The sequence below is a fragment of the Heloderma suspectum genome, chromosome 2 (assembly GCF_057233095.1).
Source record: "Heloderma suspectum isolate Gila_16-S chromosome 2, 16-S_ref, whole genome shotgun sequence".
Lineage (NCBI taxonomy): Eukaryota > Metazoa > Chordata > Lepidosauria > Squamata > Helodermatidae > Heloderma > Heloderma suspectum.
In genome coordinates, this window is record NC_139459.1 from 114,386,941 (window position 1) to 114,407,130 (window position 20,190).

The window sequence follows — 20,190 nt, forward strand, 5'->3', positions numbered from 1 at the left end:
CTATATCATGAAGCAGAAGTCACTGTGTGAGTCCTAGGGATGTCGGAGAATTTCTCCACAAATACCAACGCATTCGGCCCCCCGAAATTGGTGGGGAAATTCTCCAACACCCCCCGCGCCCCCCCCCCCCGGATGGGACTTACCTCGTGCAAATGTCCCTCTCGGCGGCGGGTCCCGGCAGCGTTGCGGCGGCATTGCGGCGGTGGCGGCCGGTCTTCCAACCGGCTGCCGCCACTGCCATTTCCCAGTAAAGTAAAAAAAAAAAACGTGATAGGCTACGTAACGATTTATGTAGCCTATCACGGCTGACTTTGAAAATCTAGCCGTGATAGGCTACGTAAATCGTTACGTAGCCTATCACGTTGTTTTGTGGTTTTTTTACATAACTTTTTTCCTTCGCGGCTGGAGAGGCGGGGCACTCCCCCCCGGCCAGAATTTCGGCAGGGAGGGATGGGGTGCCTCCCCCCCGGCCAGAATTTTGGCGAGGAGGGGCGGGGCACCTCCCCCCCACCAAGAATTTCAGGGGGAGAAACAGAGCGCCTCCCTCCCCCACCGAAAACAGCTGCGGGACCAGGTAAGGGACTTTCGTCCATCCTTAGTCCTGTAGTCCACACCCACAAACCACATTAATGGTAGCTGCCTGGAGGGCTAGCCCCTCTGGCCCAGATTTTGAGGGCACATGAGGGGCTGCAGCAGAAGGGGAATCCCTTCCTCCGGGTTCTGCTGATGGAAGCAGTTCCATCAGTGGAATGACACCACTGGATCCAATCCATGGTGGTTTGTGTTTCATGATACTGTAAGGAGGTGGGAAACTCACCACTAAATGTTGACCTCATGGTGAAAGCAAGTAACATCTCAGTCTGCTCAGTTCATCACAAGTGGCACTTTGGGTTGATCAGAACCATACTCACGTGTCCCCTTGGCATACATAATTATGCCACTTTGCACATGCTTTTTCTGCACATAACCCAAACTCCATATGCCCCTGGGTAGGGATGTTGGAAGCAGGGGATAAGAGATGGGGAAGACCCACTTTACTTTGAAGAAGTATGTGGCTTTGAAAACTCTATGCAGTTCTCCCTGGATTTGCATAAGGCAAAGTAATGTGGTTTTCAGGACTCTAGAAAGCCCATGGAGAAGATTAACCAAATTCATAACATTCTGGCTAAATGCAAAATCACTGGAATGTTGTAAGGTGGGAGAACTGGATCTCAGTAAATCTCTAAACACAGAGCCAGGTTAATTTACTGACTTTTGGCACAACCACATAACATTTATTGGTTTATCAAAGGTTCCGTATGTGCGTGAGTAATAATTCTCCCCCTCCCATCCCACATGGCCCTATATGGATATTTAGTGATGGTGGGAGAAATGGAAGAGCAAATATATTAAACAGTGTGTGTGTGTGTACACACACACACACAGTATTATATTCTCTTTTGTTATCTGCTGATAAACCAATAAATGTTATGTACTTGTGTTTTCTGCATGCTTTCACTAGCACAGTTGAGATATTCTAGGCATTGTACATCACAAAGAGTTGTGGCACAGATGCGAAATCAACCCTACATGAGACAACATCTTGGATGAATTTATGTTCTGAGAATATATGTGGCAAAGAGGGCAGACCAATGACTCCTAGGTAACAGGCAGATGGTAAATTTCATCCTGGAATAAACTTCAGACAAGATCGTGATCTTGTCATGTGTTTGCAATAAATGTTCTCCCCTGGCAAAAAATCAGTGTTCTATTACACTGAGCCCAGGTCAGTTTTGCTAATGTGAAGATACTGAGAGAAATTGCCTAAGAAGCCTAGAAGACTGACACCTAAGGCAGTTTTCATTTAATGGGTCATGTTACTATACTGCACCGTGACTTGTCATGTTCACAGCATAATGGATTATATACACTGCAATCCTTCAGGGGAAAAACCTCAGGTATAGTGCCAGCAGTTTGGGTCCCTTTGGAATAATGTCCCCAGAATACTCAGAAACGGGTGGCTGTTGCTCTTGTCCATGATAACAGCCCCAACTACTATCCTTTTCTTCCCCCTTTTCCTATTTCCACTTTCTTCTCTCTACCCCATGCATTTCCATTTCCTCAAAACTAGCTGGGCTAGCAATTAAAACTAAATTCAAGAAAGGGACTTAGACTTGGGTTGTTGGTGAATCCATCAGGTACATCATTACACTGACTGGTGCAAAATCACGTGTGTTCTGTATGAAATGTAGGATGGAATCATTGTGGAAAACACATTACCTCAACAAAGTTCTTCCTGCCCAGCCTGTAGAGCTTTTGGTTGTAGCTCTCTCTTCCCCTTGGCTAGCTCTGGAAAAATCCTTTATATGTACTTCTAAAGGTACTCTGAAAGATGTCAGAAAGCAATACAGCTTCCCCTTAGAGTTCTAGCTTCTCTCACTCTGTCTCTTCTCATGCACATTCGCACTTACACAAACACATGAAGAGAGCGCCCACAATAGAAGAAGAGAGAAATAAATAAAATGAACAAGTTGAAGTTGAACAAGACTGGATACAAGTGTTAATGAATGTGTTAATAAGGGTGCAAATTAATGAATTCTTCCTAGTTTAGTTGAAGGAAAATCTTTCTCTCTTGTGTAAAAAAAATAAATTCCTCTATAATTTATTACATTCTAAAGTGTGCTTTGACATTCCCAGTATTTTTTATTTTGCCTGTTTGCTTGTTTGCTTGCTTTCTGTCTGTGAGCTGCTGAAACAATTGCATTCAACTCTTAAATGTGTTTGTGTTTGTCAGATTTAGAAACCAAGACTCTGCAAGGTGTGAAAGGTGAAAACAGTCTCAGCTCCACAGGTTCCTTTCTTGTGGATAATTCTAGTGTTGACTTCCAGAAGTTTCCAGACAAAGAGATACTGCGAATGTCTGGCCCTCTCACTGCAGACTTCACTGTCAAGGTGAGAAATGTGGACCAAATGATGCTGTTCTTTTGCAACAAAAGTTTGTCTTGTGTGTAGAGCGTGCTGATTCACAGGAACTGCTCTACTGCCTGGATCAGTGCATGTAATACAGCCCATAATCTGCTGCACAAAATCTTCACGCTACCTGATACCTCTTTTTGTTCTATTTTTTCATCCCACTTCCAGCTGAGTTTTACAGACATCTAGCTAATCATTAAGAATAGTCCTGTGTAAAGAAAAGAAAAGAAAAGAAAAGAAACGTGTATTTTATGTCATGAATTTGGCAACTCAGAGCATCCTGGTTATCCTTTAATGATATTATACACACAATGGAGGGGAGACCTGAAGAATGGCTATTTCGCTGATGGTGCAAAATGGTTATTGTGGATAGGCTACTTGGCATGAAGAACAGAAAGGAGATGGTTATCTGTCCTATTCCCACCAATGCAGAAGGCCTGTGAGGTCATGGACCTGTGAGCAAGAGGGTGAGCTGTCCAGTAAAGTGAAAGACTGGCACTGGAGACAGGGTGCAGGACACAATTTGCTAAAACAGCAGAATAGCTGTCCAAAGTCACTTAGTTACAGTTCAGGGAGGTTGGCAGGATTGGTGTTGCATCAATGTCAGCCAGGCAGTAACTGAGGCTTCTTATAGTAGGCCTCTGATCCCAACCCTTCCTGGTATACCATTGGGGGCCCTGATCTTGGAAGTACATAGATCAGGGTCTGATTCTCAGTGAGCAGTGCTTGGTGAAAGGAGGCCTTGTGCTGCCAGGTGAGCACTCTGCCTTCTAATGGTGGCTTGTGTCCAGACTCCAGATTCACTGCCATTTTGTTCCTGGGGTCCAGAAAGTGGTGGTGGTGGTGATTAATTACATTTCTATACCACCCCATAGCTGAAGCTCTCTGGGCAGTTTACAGACGTTGGAGGGAGTGGGGGTTCTGTTGCATGGGAAAGGTATGTGACAAGGGGTATCTGTGTTATATCCTGGATTCAACAGGGTCCAATGCTGGGGTGTCATTCATATTGACTGTCTTGGAATCCCTACTAGGGAAAGCCAACTACTCCTAATCCCAGAATATACTTGGGGGGGGGGTGCCCCCTTCCTCTTCAAAAAGGTTCATCCAAGGGGTGAGTCCCTGAAAAAAGTTTTACTTCAGGTTCTGCAAGCACTTTAATCCAGCCCTGTGAGCATCCAGAAAATGAAAGAGAGCTATACAAACTTTTCCTGGAGATACTTAGCTGTAATTCACAGAGCAGGTTATTGCCAGCCCTATCTATATCACTGCTTAATAAATGGATAACCAAAATAGAGAGAGTATGCTCAAAGCTCCTAGGAAAGAATTGATTTATGGAATGGAGGAATGTGTGGAAAAGACATGTTGTTATGAGATTTCATCATAAATAAGGCGGAGTATAAAATGAAGGTGAAACAGGCAAATTAGGCTGTGATTCAGGAGGGAAATGAGGGCCTAATCCTTCACTATTTTTTTAATGCAGTCTCACTAAAGATATAAAATGAGTAGTCTTTCCATGCATCCTCATTAACATACACACGTGTACTTGAAAGGTCAACATGTATTATAATGATGAACACAGGACTAAGGGGAACATTACTAGTGGTGTAGTGCCCACACAGCAAATGTATACACTACTGTGCTCTAATAGGTACTTCTAAAATGGGGAAATTAGCTCAGACCTCAAACACACCTTAAAGTCCAAACGCATAGGCTTTATTTTTACAGATTTTGTTCTCAACACACACATGCACACGCGTTACAGAAGATAAAAACAGTTTGGTTAGTATATCAGCTCCCCTAACACGTGAACCAGTATACTAGTTCTAAGAGACCTAATGAAAAGATAGGGAAAGATGAAGACTGAGTAAATTAGCATTTGCCAAAGAAGGAGTGGAAGGTGGTGCTATGGAAATGGAAAGGTGGGGGACTAGGAGGCCATGTGACCAAGGAAGCTTGGCTACTGGTGACAATGGTGGGCTGCAGGGGCAGAAATGGATAGATTTGTGAAGAAAGGACAAGAAGCCAAAAGCTAACCATAAGGTGATCCCAGTGGTATCTGAACCTCTTGTCCAATATAGGGTGTGGGAACCTTTCAGGATTAGCCCAGATTTCCTGCCAAAGCTGTGGACTGACCATTTCAAAGGTGGGTTCATTGGCTGGGTGGTAGCATGGCAGTCAGGTAGGCATTTGCATGTTTCCGTGGTTACAGTGAGCAACTCCCTTTAATCCAATAAGTGGAGGAAGCACACACACACTGTGGCTCCTGTCCAAAGTCTTAACAACGTTGCTTGGCTCCTCAGTTGCCAAGATACCTGGAGTCAAACTGCCAGTACCCCTATGAGAGAGCAGGAAAGGGAGACATGGGCTGCCCTGCCCTGCTGTTTCTTCCAGAATCAAAATGGATTCTTGAGCCAAGGTGTCAGGTTAATGCCAATAAAATACATATCACACAATACACATGTCAAGAAAGCCAAGGACACCTAAGCTCCTTTGTAAGAGTGGAGAAATAAGCCATGAGACTCTTTAAGGTGTGCAGACTGGCTTTGGTCAAGAAGTCATCATATCCTTTGGAAGTTCTGCTTTGTGTAGTACTGGCAGTAAGAATCAAGTTGTTTCCTCCCATTAATGCTTTCCTATTCTTCCAGGTAATATAAAACACATTGCTGAAACCAGTATACGCACTCTGTAAAGGGAAAAAAATTGCACAGACAACTGTGAGCATTTGGGAATTACAATAAAATAAAAGCCATTGGGGTGGGGATGGGTCAGGAGGGCCTGAAGGATTTCAGCTATAAAGCTGTAAACATTTTATCACGTTTAGGATGCCATCCATTTTTTATCATGGGACAGAGAGCCTGAGGGTGTTTGATTTAAGATGATGCCAATGACCTTGTGACAGATGAAAATACAAATGGCTATGTTGAGAAGTGGGATAAGTGATGAGAGTGAATAGAAGAAAATGTAATGGAATAAAATCTGTCGACTCTTTTAGAATGGTAGCTGCCCTTAACCTACTCCAGATGTAGCAGCCCAAATTGTCCAGCTGAAATTATTCCCAAGAAATGCCAGTTCATGATACAAAGAACACTGCCAAACTACATACAAAATAGCCAATTCTTTGCCTGGCTGCTATCAACAGGGCAATCAACAGCACAAAGTCTTGTGCAAGATGACATTTTAAAACAACAAACTCAGCATTTTGTAAATAACACAGAGTATCAAACTGCCATTACTTTAAAATCTTGATTTTCCTGGAGGAATGTACTATGTGCTGTGCATAATAAGACAACCTCAAGGCATTGCGACCAGTGTGCTTGTATTCATACCCTATGCAGCCCATACCTTCTCTACTTGACATCAAAATCACCGGGGGGGGGGGGTCTCCATGAGTGATTTACTCTGAGCTGGCTGTGTTTGGAGGTTGTAAGGGATATATGATGTCTATATCATATATCATATTTTCCATGATAAGCCTGGAGCTTATTATGGAAAAAACAGATTTTCTGAGACTCCTTACTACTATTCTTTTCCTTAAGTCAGGTTCTCTGAGGTGTAGTTGCTGTGCACCCCAACCCTTGTATTTACTTTGGGTAAGCTAGCCCTGCCCAGGGGTGTGCCTTTCACTGTGACCTCAGTCAAGGGGTGTTTCCTGTCTCCCACCCTGTGTTTCCCAGCACAAACCAAGTAGTGTCTACTCAGAAGTAACCCCCATTGTGCTCAATGAGGCTTGTCCCCTGAATATGCACTTCAGAATTTACAGAGATCCCCCTCAATTGAAATAGCACATTTTAAAGCACTAATTCCCTAACAGCTCTAAAGCACTTTACCAGGCTCCAACTCTCCATTGTTTGGTTTATTGCCTTTAGAAGTAACTAATTCACAGTGATCCTGTGCACCACTGGGTAGGGGTGTACGAAACCCACTTACCGGTCCGGTCCAGGCGCCTGTGGGGTGGTGGGAGGCGATCTGTCCCTCCCCCCAGAATCCTGCCTGTCTGGCTCCGTTCCATGGCGAGTCTGCAGAGCCACCGGCCAGGCCCGGCCGCAGCCAGATTTCCGTCCACTGCCAGGCTGCAGCCACAAATGGCGTCCGGCGTAGGGGACGCCATTTGCGTCCCTGCTCTTTTCGGTGATAGGCTACAGAAATATTTACATAGCCTATCACAGCAAAGAGCAGGGACTCAAATGGCATAGGAGACAGTGTGGATCCGCCCCCACTCAGTGCTGGGATATGATTGTGCAGCTCTTTCACAATGTGGCCAGGTTCTGGCTGGTTTGACTACTGTATAGCTGAGGAAGCTCCCTGCCAATGGGAGGTGGGAAGCTTTCCTGTTTGGCTGATGCTCACCCAAGACATTCCTGGCACCTACATAGGAACATAGCTGCCTTACATGGAGTCAGACCATTGGTCGATCTAACCCAGTGTTATTGACACTGACTGGCAGCAATGGTTCTCCAGGGTTTCAGGCAGGATTCTTTCCTGGCCCTTCCTGGAGATGCTGGGGATTGCACTTGGGATCTTCTGCATGCAAAGCGTGCACTCTACAGTAGGGATGGTGCGGGCGCCCGATTCAGTCCGGGAATCTGGCGGACCTGCTCCTGCCTGCACCCCCGAGCCCTGCTCACCGAGCCCCTGCCCCTGCTCAGCCCCTGCTCACAGCGAATGGCTTGCACTCACCACGACAGCCTTGTTGAGCTTTGCGGTTGCCATTTTCTGAGAAATAAAATGGTGATCGCAAAAATGTGCACATTTGTACACATGGGAAAATGTGCATTCTGTGAATGCATGTATTCGCATATGTGAAAATGCACATTTTGTGAATGTGCATATTTGCGTATGCATGAAAATGCATATTTTATGAAAAATGCACATTTTTGTATACACACTAATGTGTGTCTTTGCGAAAATACGCATTTCACATATGAGAATATGTGCATTCGCAAAAATGCATACTTTCACGCGTACAAAAACATGCATTTTTGCGATCGCCATTTTATTTTTTTGGAAATGGTGACTGCAGATCTCAACGAAGCTGCTGGGTTGAGTGTGGGCTGCTTGCCGAGAGTGGGAGGGGCTCAAGCACAGTCTGGGAACCAGCAAGCAGGGGCAATGGCTGTGCAGGAGTCCAGAGAACCTGGATGGGCATGAGTTCGCACATCCCTATTCTACAGTGGCAGGGAGGGCCATATCTCCCTTCTCTGCTCTTGTGTAGGGGGATTGCCATTTTGGCTCCAGGCAACTTGGCAACTCAGCAGCCAAACAAATCCCATCCTTTACCTGAGGAGCAGGCAGGGGTTTTCTGTGCAACTGCCAGCTCCACGTTTGGGAGGAAAGCTGAGGCTCAGCACACTATCCAGCTGTTGGTAGCATACTTGCCATGACAAGCATGGCAGGTGAAAATGTAGAAGTCCGTTGTGGACTCACATTTTCTTAGAAATTATGTTTCCAGCCTAAACACCCATCAAAGCCATAGCCACAAGGAGACTTGGATGGGCATGCTCCCCTCAGGAAGATTCTGGGCCACTTCCCTTAACTTTCACCTCTCTTTTTTAGCCCTTTTATTTGTGAAGAATCTGAAGATACAGCAGAAAACATGCAGGCTGTATTCTACCTAATTGCTCAGTAAATAACCCTGCTCCCACATTCCAGTTTTCTGGCCAATGAATACAAAAGTCCTGAGATAAGTGAAAAATATTAGGCACATTGTAAAATTGTACAATATTTATTTATTAATATGTAATACAATTTAATACTTTCAAATGTATTTGCCTTTTTGTATTTAGAGGATCAATGTATTCTGCATTGATTCTCCCCTTATGACCTGGACCCCCTGAGCAACTCCTTAAGGATCTCCTCCCTCCTTAAGAGTCCACCATCCTTCTTTTATCTTCCCCTTTTCTAATAACATGGAGTTTACGCTGTAGGCATGGGGTGATTGACACTCTAGACACAGGGTTTAACCACAACAGTTTACTGGTAAACTAAGGAAAGCAAATCACAACTAAAGGTTTTTACACAATAGAGCTGAGTGATACAAAAGGCATTAACAGAAAATAAAAGTTGTAAAATGCAAGTTCCTTTACCTTAGCTGTACTTAAACTTCTCCAGGCTGCTTCTTCATACTCCCTCTTCTGGCTCTGGTCTCCCTGACTCTGCTCTTACTCTTACTGCCCTGGTCTTTCTGGGTCTCTTTTATACCCTCCTCCCCCAAAACCAAAAGTACTGCTTCAAACCAGAAACAATGAAACTTAACTGGGGAGCTGAAACTGAAATTTAACCAGGGAAATGAAACTACTCCTCTCAGGGATACCCCTTCCCAATAAATAAAAAAAAAACCCTCCAGGCCTCTAGGCCTGACCTTTTTTCTTGCCTCTGTAGGCCTCAAACCTTCAAACCCACACTCCAAAATATATGGTTATGGACTTGAACTCCCTCCTTCCCCCCCTCCCCATCTCTCTCTCATTTCAGATGTGTTGTGGTTCTAAGGCACATTTTTCTTTATGACTACTTCACATGTTCTGGAACTGAGCCCTGGAATGGAAATGACAGCAGTTTCTGGGGCTAATTCCTGGCTGAACTGTGCTCCTAAAGATTAAGAAGTGGTCCTATTTGTACATAATGCTAAACCATGGTTTGGCATTATGAGTGCAAGCCACAGCAAGCTTTGGCTAGGGATGGCGGAGAATTTCTCCCCGAAACTTCGGGGGGCCGAGCGCCAACGTGTTCGGCCCCCCGAACAAGTTTCGGGGAGAAATCCTCCGCCCCCCCTCGGTACGGGACTTACCTTCACCGAATGTCCCTCCCGGTGGCTGGTCCGGCCGGCGGTTCGGCGGGTGTTCGAGCGAGGCGGGAGCAGCAGCCGGTCTTTCGACCGGCTGCCGCCATTGCAATGAAAGAAAGAAAAAAACGCCCACTGATAGGCTATGTGACGATTAACGTAGCCTATCACGGCTAGATTTGCAAAGTCAGCCGTGATAGGCTACGTCAATCGTCACGTAGCCTATCACGGGTGACTTTAAAAAAAAAAAAAGTGTGTACGGATAATGGCGGCCCCCATAGGGAGCCGCCATTCCCCTTCCTTATTTGGTCGCTGTAGTCTACGTAAAGATTTACGTAGACTACGGCGAAAATAAGGGCAACGCTATTTGCGTTGCCCTTATTTTTGCCGTAGTCTACGTAAACATTTACGTAGACTACAGTGACTAAATAAGGAACGCGAATGGCGGCTCCCTATGGGGGCCACCGCTAGCGTACGCGCTTTTTTTTTTTAAAGTCACCCGTGATAGGCTATGTGACGATTGACGTAGCCTATGACGGCTGACTTTGCAGATCTAACCGTGATAGGCTACGTGAATCGTCACGTAGCCTATCAGGGGGTGTTTTGTTGTTTTTTTTTTAACTTTCGCGTTCGCGGCCGGGCGAGGCGAGGCGCCTCCTCCCCGGCCTGAATTTCGGCCGGGCGAGGCGGGAAGCCTCCCCCCCGGCCTGAATTTCGGCTGGGGCGAGGCGGGAAGCCTCCCCTCCCGGCCTGAACTTCGCGGGGGGACCAGCGAAGCACCTCCCCCCCACCGCGAACGTCCTTTGAGGACAGGTAAGTGACTTTCGTCCACCCCTAGCTTTGGCCTTGTGTTTTTCTCTAGCACAGCCATAAAGAGGAGATTGGAAGCTTCTGCTTATGTTTTAGTTTAACTACAGCTTTGGTTAATCTTGATTATGGATAGTGAAAACAACCCAACTTCATAAACTATAGATTGAAGTTAGTTTGTTTCTATTAACCATAGTTAGGATTAACCACAGTTAATCCAGGTTTGGATGACATGGGTAGGTTGGGTTGATAAAGTAAAAGGAAATGAACATTTCTTATCTCCTCTTTATGGATGCGCCAGAGGAGGAAGGGTCATGAGAGGCCAGGGTGAAAGCTAGGTTCATGGTTGTAATACTAAACTATGGTTTAGCATTACATCTGAATCAGTCTTTAGACTTCTATATTGAGGCCCCTAGATATGCCACTTAGAATTGCTATTCTTCCATCAACCATGGTAGCAGATAAAGCTTGAGTCTTGTGGAGCTGTATGTTCAGAAACCACCTTTTGGTACACTGTGGTTTGGATTGTGTAGCGAAGGGGTGGTGAGTAGGACAGGCTGGTAGAAATGGATGACCATTTCTCTCAGTAGGACAGGCTGGTAGAAATGGATATAGTGGCTTTCAATCCCATGATTTCCAGTTTTGTGTCCTAAAAATAGTGTGGTGGCATAGAATATTAGGTCTGCAATGGATACAGAAAGGCTTACTTCTGATGATGAGTTGGGCACAATGGAGCTGTATGCCTTGGGGAAAATTATCCTTTTTTTCAATTACTCATAACCAAAATGTCCAAATTTTCAGAAGTCACTTACTGTTCTACTGCATAGCAAAAACAAACCACTCATTCTTTGCCATTTCTTAAGGTTTGCTTAAAATCTGCTTCACCAGAAAATGAAGTTGTGACAGCCAGACTACAGTGCCTGCATGTTTTCTTTTCTTTTTTTAGAAGTATATTTTAAATGATAACAATCAGGTTTATATACAAATATCAAAAAGCCCAAGTACAAGTAGAAACAATTTTCTCTTCCTTGTATAACATTCCAAAAAACTAGTGCCTGCATCTTTTCTTTCCCATGGTGTTTTAACCATTTTAGACTTACAATAGCCCCACTATACAAAGCTATTGTAAGTCCAACAAGAAAATTTAAGGATCTATTGTGGTTTACTGCCAGCTGTCTTGGCTAAATTGTGTTCTCATCTGAGTGTCCTGATTTACTTTCCCAGAAAAGCAATTCCAGGCCAAACAGGACTAAGTGAAAATGTAATTAAAAGGTTGATAGTTGAAGGGGGTGTCCTTTGTCTCCAGAAAATCTCTTGGAATCTTTATTAGGCTGGCTATGAATGTTTTCATTTAGGAAAGTCAAGTGACCAAATGAGATATAATCCCAGTTATGCAAACATTACATTCCCACCAGCTGAGAATCTGCTGACCAGAATGTAGAAACCAAAGAGGCTTTGAGGGTTTAATTTATTGACTACAAGTTACATTTGCTCAGAACTGCAGGATACAAATGCATGCAGATGCTGTAGGAATTGATCTGAAAATGATCCTTAGAATTTACTTTTAACAATAGTAAGTAGTATGGTTGATATGATCATTTGTGATCGACAAATCAAAGAATTATATGTACTAGCACTGAATAAGTTTAAAGCACTATTGCACTGTACCATGACTGTGGGTTAAATCCAGCATCACAGTAGCAGACATCCACAAGCAGAATGGGATTCACCCTCCCTCTGCCCCCCTGCAGCCATCTGTGCCACCCAAAAATCTGCTCCAGAGGATTTGGGGGACACCCAGAGGTCTGTAGAGGAGAGGGAAAACCTCTCTCCTCCCAGTTCTGGTAAATGAAGCAGTTCCACAAGTGGAATGACAGTACTGAATCCAACCCATTGTTTACACTGACATTGAAGGCATGCCTATACTACAAGCGTGTATTGGTTTTACACCTCTTTCACTAACAAGGCTTTCCCCCAAAGAATTCTGGGAATTGTAGTTTGGTAGCATGCTGAAAATGTTCTGTTGGCAATCCTTAGCCCCCACCCCCATTACAATTCCCATGGCCCTCTAGGGAATAATTACTAACAATGCAGCCCTAAGCACTTTTACAGCACACACAAAAAAGACTAATTGTTATTAAAGCCTTTCTTTTGCACAGAGTAGCCGAAGAATTAGCAGCCATGAATTATTGGGTGTTAGGTGATGAAATGGAATTCAGTAGTAACTCTAGGTACAATCATGTTCATTGCTAGGAGGAAATAGGTGTTTGCAGTGTGAGAAGTCCAAACATTGAGGAAGCATGGGGGGACGAGGGGGCCACAGATGCCAGCACTACCCCAGTATCCCTGCTTCCCATTGGCTCCACTTCCAGTCTTCACACATTGAGCCAGGAGGACTGATGGGGGAATCTCTGCTCTTTTGCCTGAATGCACTGATAATTCTCCATGGGGATTCCTCCTATAGATGTTTTGCTTGTGTACAAAAGTCTGAGGCTGAGCTAGCAAAGATCAGGAGGACTTTGGGGGCACAGATGGCATACAGCTGAATCCTTCTCCATGCATTCTAACAGGTGAACATCCAAACAAGACTGTAATTATTTCGTGGGATCGAGTGGTTCAGTTTTGTCCAAGGCATTCCCTGCAAATGTAGATTCTGAAACAGAGTACCAAGCATAAATCCCACATGCCTTGCATTGGTGCTTCATTATACTAACACTGTTTTTTTAATCTACAACAGCTCCCAGTCCAAATGGGGGGGGGGAATGCTACTGAAGACCCCTTATACTATAACCTTGACCTCACTGAAATCGTTACCAGACTAGTGTAATAGAATTGCAATAACCCTGCCAACTCCAAAAGATTTTGTAAAAGTGTTTGGTTCCTCCTGTTTTGATATTCTTTATTCGGCTTTTATTTAACAAAACCAGGGAGGTGAGGAAGGGTTCCATAGAATGATTAGGAAAGGTATCATACAATGGTTACTGAACTGTGTCAGTGTTCATACCTGGGAATCGTCTGATTTCCACTATTTTAAAGGCTGCCCAGTGTATGCCTACAACGAGGGAACTTTTCAAATGCTGTTTTGTTCTTATGAGAAGAACTTAATGGTATCCATTTTTATCTTCAGAGATTTCTGTAATCTTGGGCTATGTGTATAGCAAATTTCAGCTTTTTTAGGCCATGTGGAATGCCCTAACAATTTTTACACTCAAGTGAGTGACTAAGTAGAATGCAAGCTTCTTTCTATAATAATAATTCTTGCTTCTTTATTTCCAGGGGAACAGACTCTTGAAAAACCAAGTGAATTGTGCTTACATCCAGCAATTACTTAAGTGTCACTCTGCTGAGTCTTTTCATATTGTCTTAGAAACGGTGCAGACATTATTTAAAAAGTCAATACAAGCAATCTTAGATTGACAAAAGTGAAGCCAAGCATGGATTGCAAGTCTCCCCCCACACACACACTTTTTGGCGGTACTCAAAAGCATGCACCACTTACATCAGAATGAAATTATCACTCCATTAAGTGATTTAAAGGCTGCATGTCCAGAGCAATCTGATGGAAGCCTTATGGCCCACTGTTCTGAAAATGACAGACAGCCTAGAGATATCCCTAAGTAAGAAACTTGAGAAGTTTCAGAAGGATAAGTGCAGTGGTTTATGTGGAATGGGAGTCCTCACATTTTTGTGGAAGGAGTGATTCACTTCATATTCCTTGGCTTTATAATTTTTTAGCTATTTCTATAAAAATGGCACATATCATAAAGGCATCCCTGGGCAAAAAAAGGTGTAAGAGCTAGGGAAGAACAGGTTCAAGGGCTAGGGAGTTATGATGATTGAAAACCAGTTTAAGTTTTTTTTCATAATGGATTGGCCTGGTGGCATTGGAAGACTGGTTATCTCATGGTTCCATCCCTGACCTCTCCCAAAGCACAGTGATTGGAGATCCCCTGGTAAAATGTGCCCTAGGCTTAAAAAGTGAATTGTCAGTCACTCAGCCAAACTCCACCCACTCATGTCAGTTAGAGAAACAAAACTAAAATACACTGTTTGAAGAGAGACAGAACATCTGTATCTCCGAAGCTCAAGTCAATAACAAAGCCTTGTCTGGGTCCAGGTTTGGTTGTGGTCACTTCAGAGGAAGTCCACTTCATCTTGAGAAGCACCAGAAACTGTCCAAAGTGGCCCCATTTGGCTAGGGATAGGCAAACCCCCCTGTGCACACCTCATTAGGGATGTATGAAACACCTACCTGGCTCCGCACCGGAGAATCCACGGTGGGGGGGTAGGCACTCCGTCCCTCCCCCAGGAATCCTCGATGGGGGGGAGGCGATCTGGTCTTCCCCCTTGGAATCCTGCCTGGCTGGCTCCGCGGAGCCGCCGGCCGGATCCAGCCACCCGCAGCCAGACATCCGGCCACTGGGCAGCCATGCAGGGTATACAAGTGGCGGCTGTTGTAGCCGCTGCCATTTGCATCCCTGTATTGAGCCGTGATAGGCTACGTAAATACTTACGTAGCCTATCACGGCAGGGGGAAAAAAACCCAGCATACGCAAATGGCAGTAGCCGCCGCCATTTGCGTATGCTGGGGTTTTTTCCCCATGCCGTGATAGGCTACGTAAATACTTACATAGCCTAGCCTCCGCAGGGACGCAAATGTCATCCCTGCATTAGCTGTGATAGGCTACGTAAGTATTTATGTAGCCTATCACGGCTATGAAGACAAAGCGAATGGCGGCCGCAGGATGGCCGCCATTCGCAAAGCAGTGCGGACGGGAGCAGGTAAGTGCTCCATTTTGCGCGCCTTTTGTGGGTTGGGGGCGGTGGGGACTTTCATCCCGTGCGCCTTTCGTGGGTTGGGGGGGCTTCGTTCCGCGATGGATTTCGGGGGGCCGAATGCACTGGCATTCAGCCTCACCAAGATCCGTCGTGGAATTCTCTGACACCCCTACACCTCATGCTCCACTCACCAGACCCCCGCCACTTACTCAACCCTGTTCGGTGTACTGGGTGAGCTGCTAGATGGTCTGCAGGCGGCCAAAGAGCAGCTTCTCTTTTTCCCGGGAGCTGCCATTTTGCATAAAAATCATGGGTAAGCTACTTACGTAAATCTGGATTTCCATAAAACGGCGGCCATAATTAGACCATTTACACTTGTAATTTTGTGTAAATGGCGCTATTTATGGCTGCCATTTTGCGGAAATTGCGATTTACCTAAGTAGCTTACCCATGATTTCTATGCAAAATGGAGGCCCACAGATAAGCAGGGATCCCCACACTTGCCCGACTCAGTGCATGCCATGTAGAGCAAGCATGGGGATCCACAGACTACTGTTCGGGGGGCTGAGCTGACTAGAAATTGCCATGCTTGAGCTCCAACTGGATATCCTCTGGCATCCCTAAATTCAGCTTGGGCTTTGGACAAATCTGATGCACATCCCTAGTCTAAAATTACCTGGCTTCAGCACTCTGTTGGAGCGCCATCTAAGTCACAGGGAGGTGGTGCGCACCACCAGATCAGACCCCATCAGTGTATACATGACATTAGGATTTTCCTCCCATGTTAAGTGAAAAAACAGGCCTTTGATGAAACTTCTGCTTGACCATGTACCCCTTATGCTGATGACTATTTGATGAGCAAGAGAAACTGGATGAATATATCATGTTCATTAGACTGAATAATGGCAGATGTAACCTTAGCACATTCATCTTAGTTCAGGCTACTGTAAGCGCCAACAAGCAGAAATAAATTGATGGGACCCATATTGCCAAAATTCAGATAGTTCTATTTAACGATAGGAAGTGAGCTTATCTGATTAAAACTGAAAAGTGTTTCAGTGTGTTCAGTATAACTACCACAGAGACTTTTCAAATCACCATCTGCTGTCATTGCTCCAAACAGCAGATTATTTATTAGTTTTCTGCTTTTCACCAAGAGCCCTGTTATTTACAGATAAGTATGATGTTTGATCAGAGCTGACACGAATTAATCCACAAGGGAGCTGAGCAGCAGCTAGTTCCTATACACACAAGTATTTTCTGTATCTGCAATAAACTGATAAATCATTTAGAAAAGAAGGGAAGACACTGATTGCTTTGGGTGCTGCTTTCTCCTCTCCTGGATAAAATGTATATCCAAGTGAGGTTTCACCAGGGGAAGCAATCAACAGCTGACTGTATCCACTCATATTATTTTAAATTTTCCTAACTTAAGGCCAAACCAGACATGACTTCAAATCCCTATCTAGCAACAATGTCTTTTTTTCATTTTTCCTCTAGAGTAGCTGCAGAGGCCCTAGCAAGGAATGGGGGAGGCTTTTAAAATCTCGGTTGAGGCATCTAGTACCTGCTTTGAATGGTATCGAATAAAATAATGTACTTGTTAGATACGGATTTAAAGTCATTTCTGTTTTGACCATTAGTTGGCGATCCTAAGCAGGCTAATCAAGAAGTATGTCCCACCAAAATCAGAGCTTATTTCCTAATTAAAATGTTTAGCATGTCTGTAAAACTTCAGCGTATTTTTAAGGCTTGTGCTTACACAAGTGGCCACAATCACACAAAACTGTAAAGTCACAATTGCTGAGGATTCATAGAATCATAGAATAGTAGGGTTGGAAGGGGCCTACAAGGCCATCGAGTCCAACCCCCGGCTCAGTGCAGGAATCCAGGTCAGAGCATCCCTGACAGATGGCTGTCCAGCCTCGTCTGGAATGCCTCCAGTGTGGGAGAGCCCACCACCTCCCTAGGTCATTGGTTCCATTGTTGTATTGCTCTAACAGTCAGGAAGTTTCTCCTGATGTTCAGCCGGAATCTGGCTTCCTGTAACTTGAGCCCGTTATTCCGTGTCCTGCACCCTGAGGTGATCGAGAAGAGATCCTGGCCTTCCTCTCTGTGACAACCTTTCAAGTACTTGAAGAGCGCTATCATATCTCCCCTCAGTCTTCTCTTCTCAAGGCTAAACATGCCCAGTTCTTTCAGTCTCTCTTCATAGGGCTTTGTTTCCAGTCCCTTAATCATCTTTGTTGCCCTCTTCTGAACCCTCTCCAGTTTGTCTGCATCCTTCTTAAAATGTGGTGCCCAGAACTGGACACAGTACTCTAGATGAGGCCTAACCAGGTGGGATGCCCCATGCCCTCTTGCTTACCCAATAGAAGTCGTTTTTCCCAGTGAAAAAATCCCCAGGGACAAAGCAGTGACCCCTCCACCAGGGTTTCTTGTGCAGCACCAAGCTCGACTAGAGGGCCAGGGAGGGAGGGGAGCCTTGGTCTAGAGGGACTCTCTCCCCCTGGTCAGATGCCCTATCCAACAGTCAGCCAGTTTTGAGTGTCTGTACCTGGTGCTGGGCACCCGAAACAGGATAGGGATTCTGTTGGTGTACCGCCCACCCTGCTGCCCAACAGTCTCCCTGCCTGAGCTGACTTGAGGTGGTCTCGAGCATGATGTTGAGGATCCCAAAGCTTATGGTATTGGGGGACTTTAATATTCATGCTGAGGCTACTTTGCCAGGACCGGCTCAGGATTTCATGGCTGCCACGTCAACCATGGGCCTGTCTCAAATAATATCTTGCCCAACACATGTGGCAGGACACACTTTGGACCTGGTTTTCTGTGCTGGATTGGGAGAAAATGATCTGTGGGTGGGGGAGCTAGTAGTGACTCCTTTGTAGGGGTGTATGAATTACTCACCCCATTCCGGTGGGGCCGTCTGCTGGTGGGGGGAGGCAATCCGTCCCTCCCCACCAGAATCCTCCCCGGCCGGCTCCGCTCCGCTGTTGGGCTGTGGCCGCTACGCCGTTTGCGTACCTGCTCTTTTCGTGATAGGCTACATAAATATATACGTAGCCATTCACGGCTAACGCAGGAACGCAAATGGCATAGCAGCTGCCATTTGCGTCCCTGCGTTAGCCATGATAGGCTACGTATATATTTACATAGCTTATCACGGCAAAAGGCAGGAACGCAATTTGCATCTCTGCTCTTTGTCGTGATAGGCTGTGTAAATACTTACGTAGCCTATCACGGCTAACAGAGGGAGGCAAATGGCTGCTGTAGACTGGGGCAGCCATTCGTGGCCGCAGACCGGGGCAGCAGACGGACTGGATGGCCGACCAAAGGTAGGGTCTGTCCCGGGGAAATTTCGCGGGGTGGCGGGGGGGATTGGAGTCCATGGTGGAATTCTCTAACATCCCTACTCCTTTGGCATGGACAGATCATTATCTGATCAGTTTTGACCTTCAGGCCACCTGTAACCTTTGCAGAGGTGGGGGATCAAATTTGATGGTCCGCCCCTGGAGACTGATGAATCCGGATGGATTTTTGAGGTCTCTTGGGGATTTTCCTGCAGGCTTAGCCAGTGGTCCTGTCAAGGTCCTGGCCACCGCTTGGAATGAGGAGGTGGCCCGGGCTATTGATATGATTGCTCCCAAATGTCCTTGACCTAGTCGTAGAACCATTTTGGCAGCAAAGAAATCCTACTTCTCCGCCACCATTGCATTTGCTCAGTGTCGTCCAGCAGAGCTCTTTCATGTGGCTAAAGGCCTCTTGAGCATAGGCCTTGGAACACAAGAACTCAAACCCTCAAAGGCCCGCTGTGAACAATTCGCCACATACTTTGCAGATAAAATTGCTCATATTCATGCCAACTTGGTTGCCATTGTTTTGACAGAGTCTGATATGGATGGGGCTGGTGCACCATCTAGTCATGGATACCTTTCGCCTTGTGCAGCCTAATATGAACAAACTGTTGGTAGGACTGAGGCCTACTACTTGCTCTTTAGATCCTTGCCCATCCTGGCTTGCCAAATCTGCCAGCGCTGGGCTGGATATCTGGACCTCCAAAGTGGTAAATGCCTCCTTGAGGGATGGCGAGGTCCCCACAGCTTTGAAAGAAGCTGTGATGAGGCCCTTGCTGAAGAAACCAAATTTAGATCCTGTGTTTCTAGATAATTATCACCCTGTGTCAAATTTGCCATTCTTGGGCAAGGTGCTGGAGCATGTGGCGGCCTAACAACTCCAAGCCATTTTGGATGAAACTGATTACTTAGATCCATTCCAATCAGGTTTCAAGCCTGGTTATGGGACAGAAACAGCCTGGGTCTCCCCGGCTGATGATGTATGCTAGCGAATGGATGGGGGGAGTGCAACCCCGTTGGTTCTTCTGGACTTCTCAGCAGCTTTCAATACCATCGGCCATGGTATCCTTCTGGATCATTTATCTGCATTGGGCTTGGGAGGCAAAGTTTTAAAGTGGTTCCGGTCCTTTCTGGAGGAGCAGTCTGAGAATGTGGTGCTGGGGGATTTCTGTTCCACCCCATGGCCATTAGCCTGTGGGTTGCTGCAAGTATCAGGGGTGCCTCTGAGCATAGGTAGTGGCAGAGTAGCTCAGATTCCGAAGAGGAACTGCAAAACGTGGGGGAGGTACTTTCCCAGACTCTTCCAGACAGGGAGAGACAGATTCCTCAGGTTTCAGTAGTCCAGATGGACAGCGAGGGTTTCTCTTCACACACCCCTGTGAGCGATAGCGAACAGGGAGAGGTGGAGTGTGGAAAGCCTGAATTCTTAGACGCCAGGCGCAGACGCAGAGCCAAGAGAGAGATGGCAGGGGTGGAGCTTAGGCGATCTGCCCAATTGGCCCAGCTGGAACAGCTTCG

General features: G+C 45.7%; 1 protein-coding gene across 1 annotated transcript in view; it reads left to right on the forward strand.

Annotated features, from left to right (window-relative positions):
- The window catches only part of ADAMTSL1 (ADAMTS like 1), a 372,341-nt gene that overhangs the window by 145,845 nt on the left and 206,306 nt on the right, over positions 1-20,190 (forward strand). Inside the window, exon 7 of the mRNA XM_084832134.1 lies at positions 2,774-2,931. Coding sequence (XP_084688260.1) covers positions 2,774-2,931 — 158 coding nt within the window. The remainder of the gene's footprint in view (positions 1-2,773; positions 2,932-20,190) is intronic.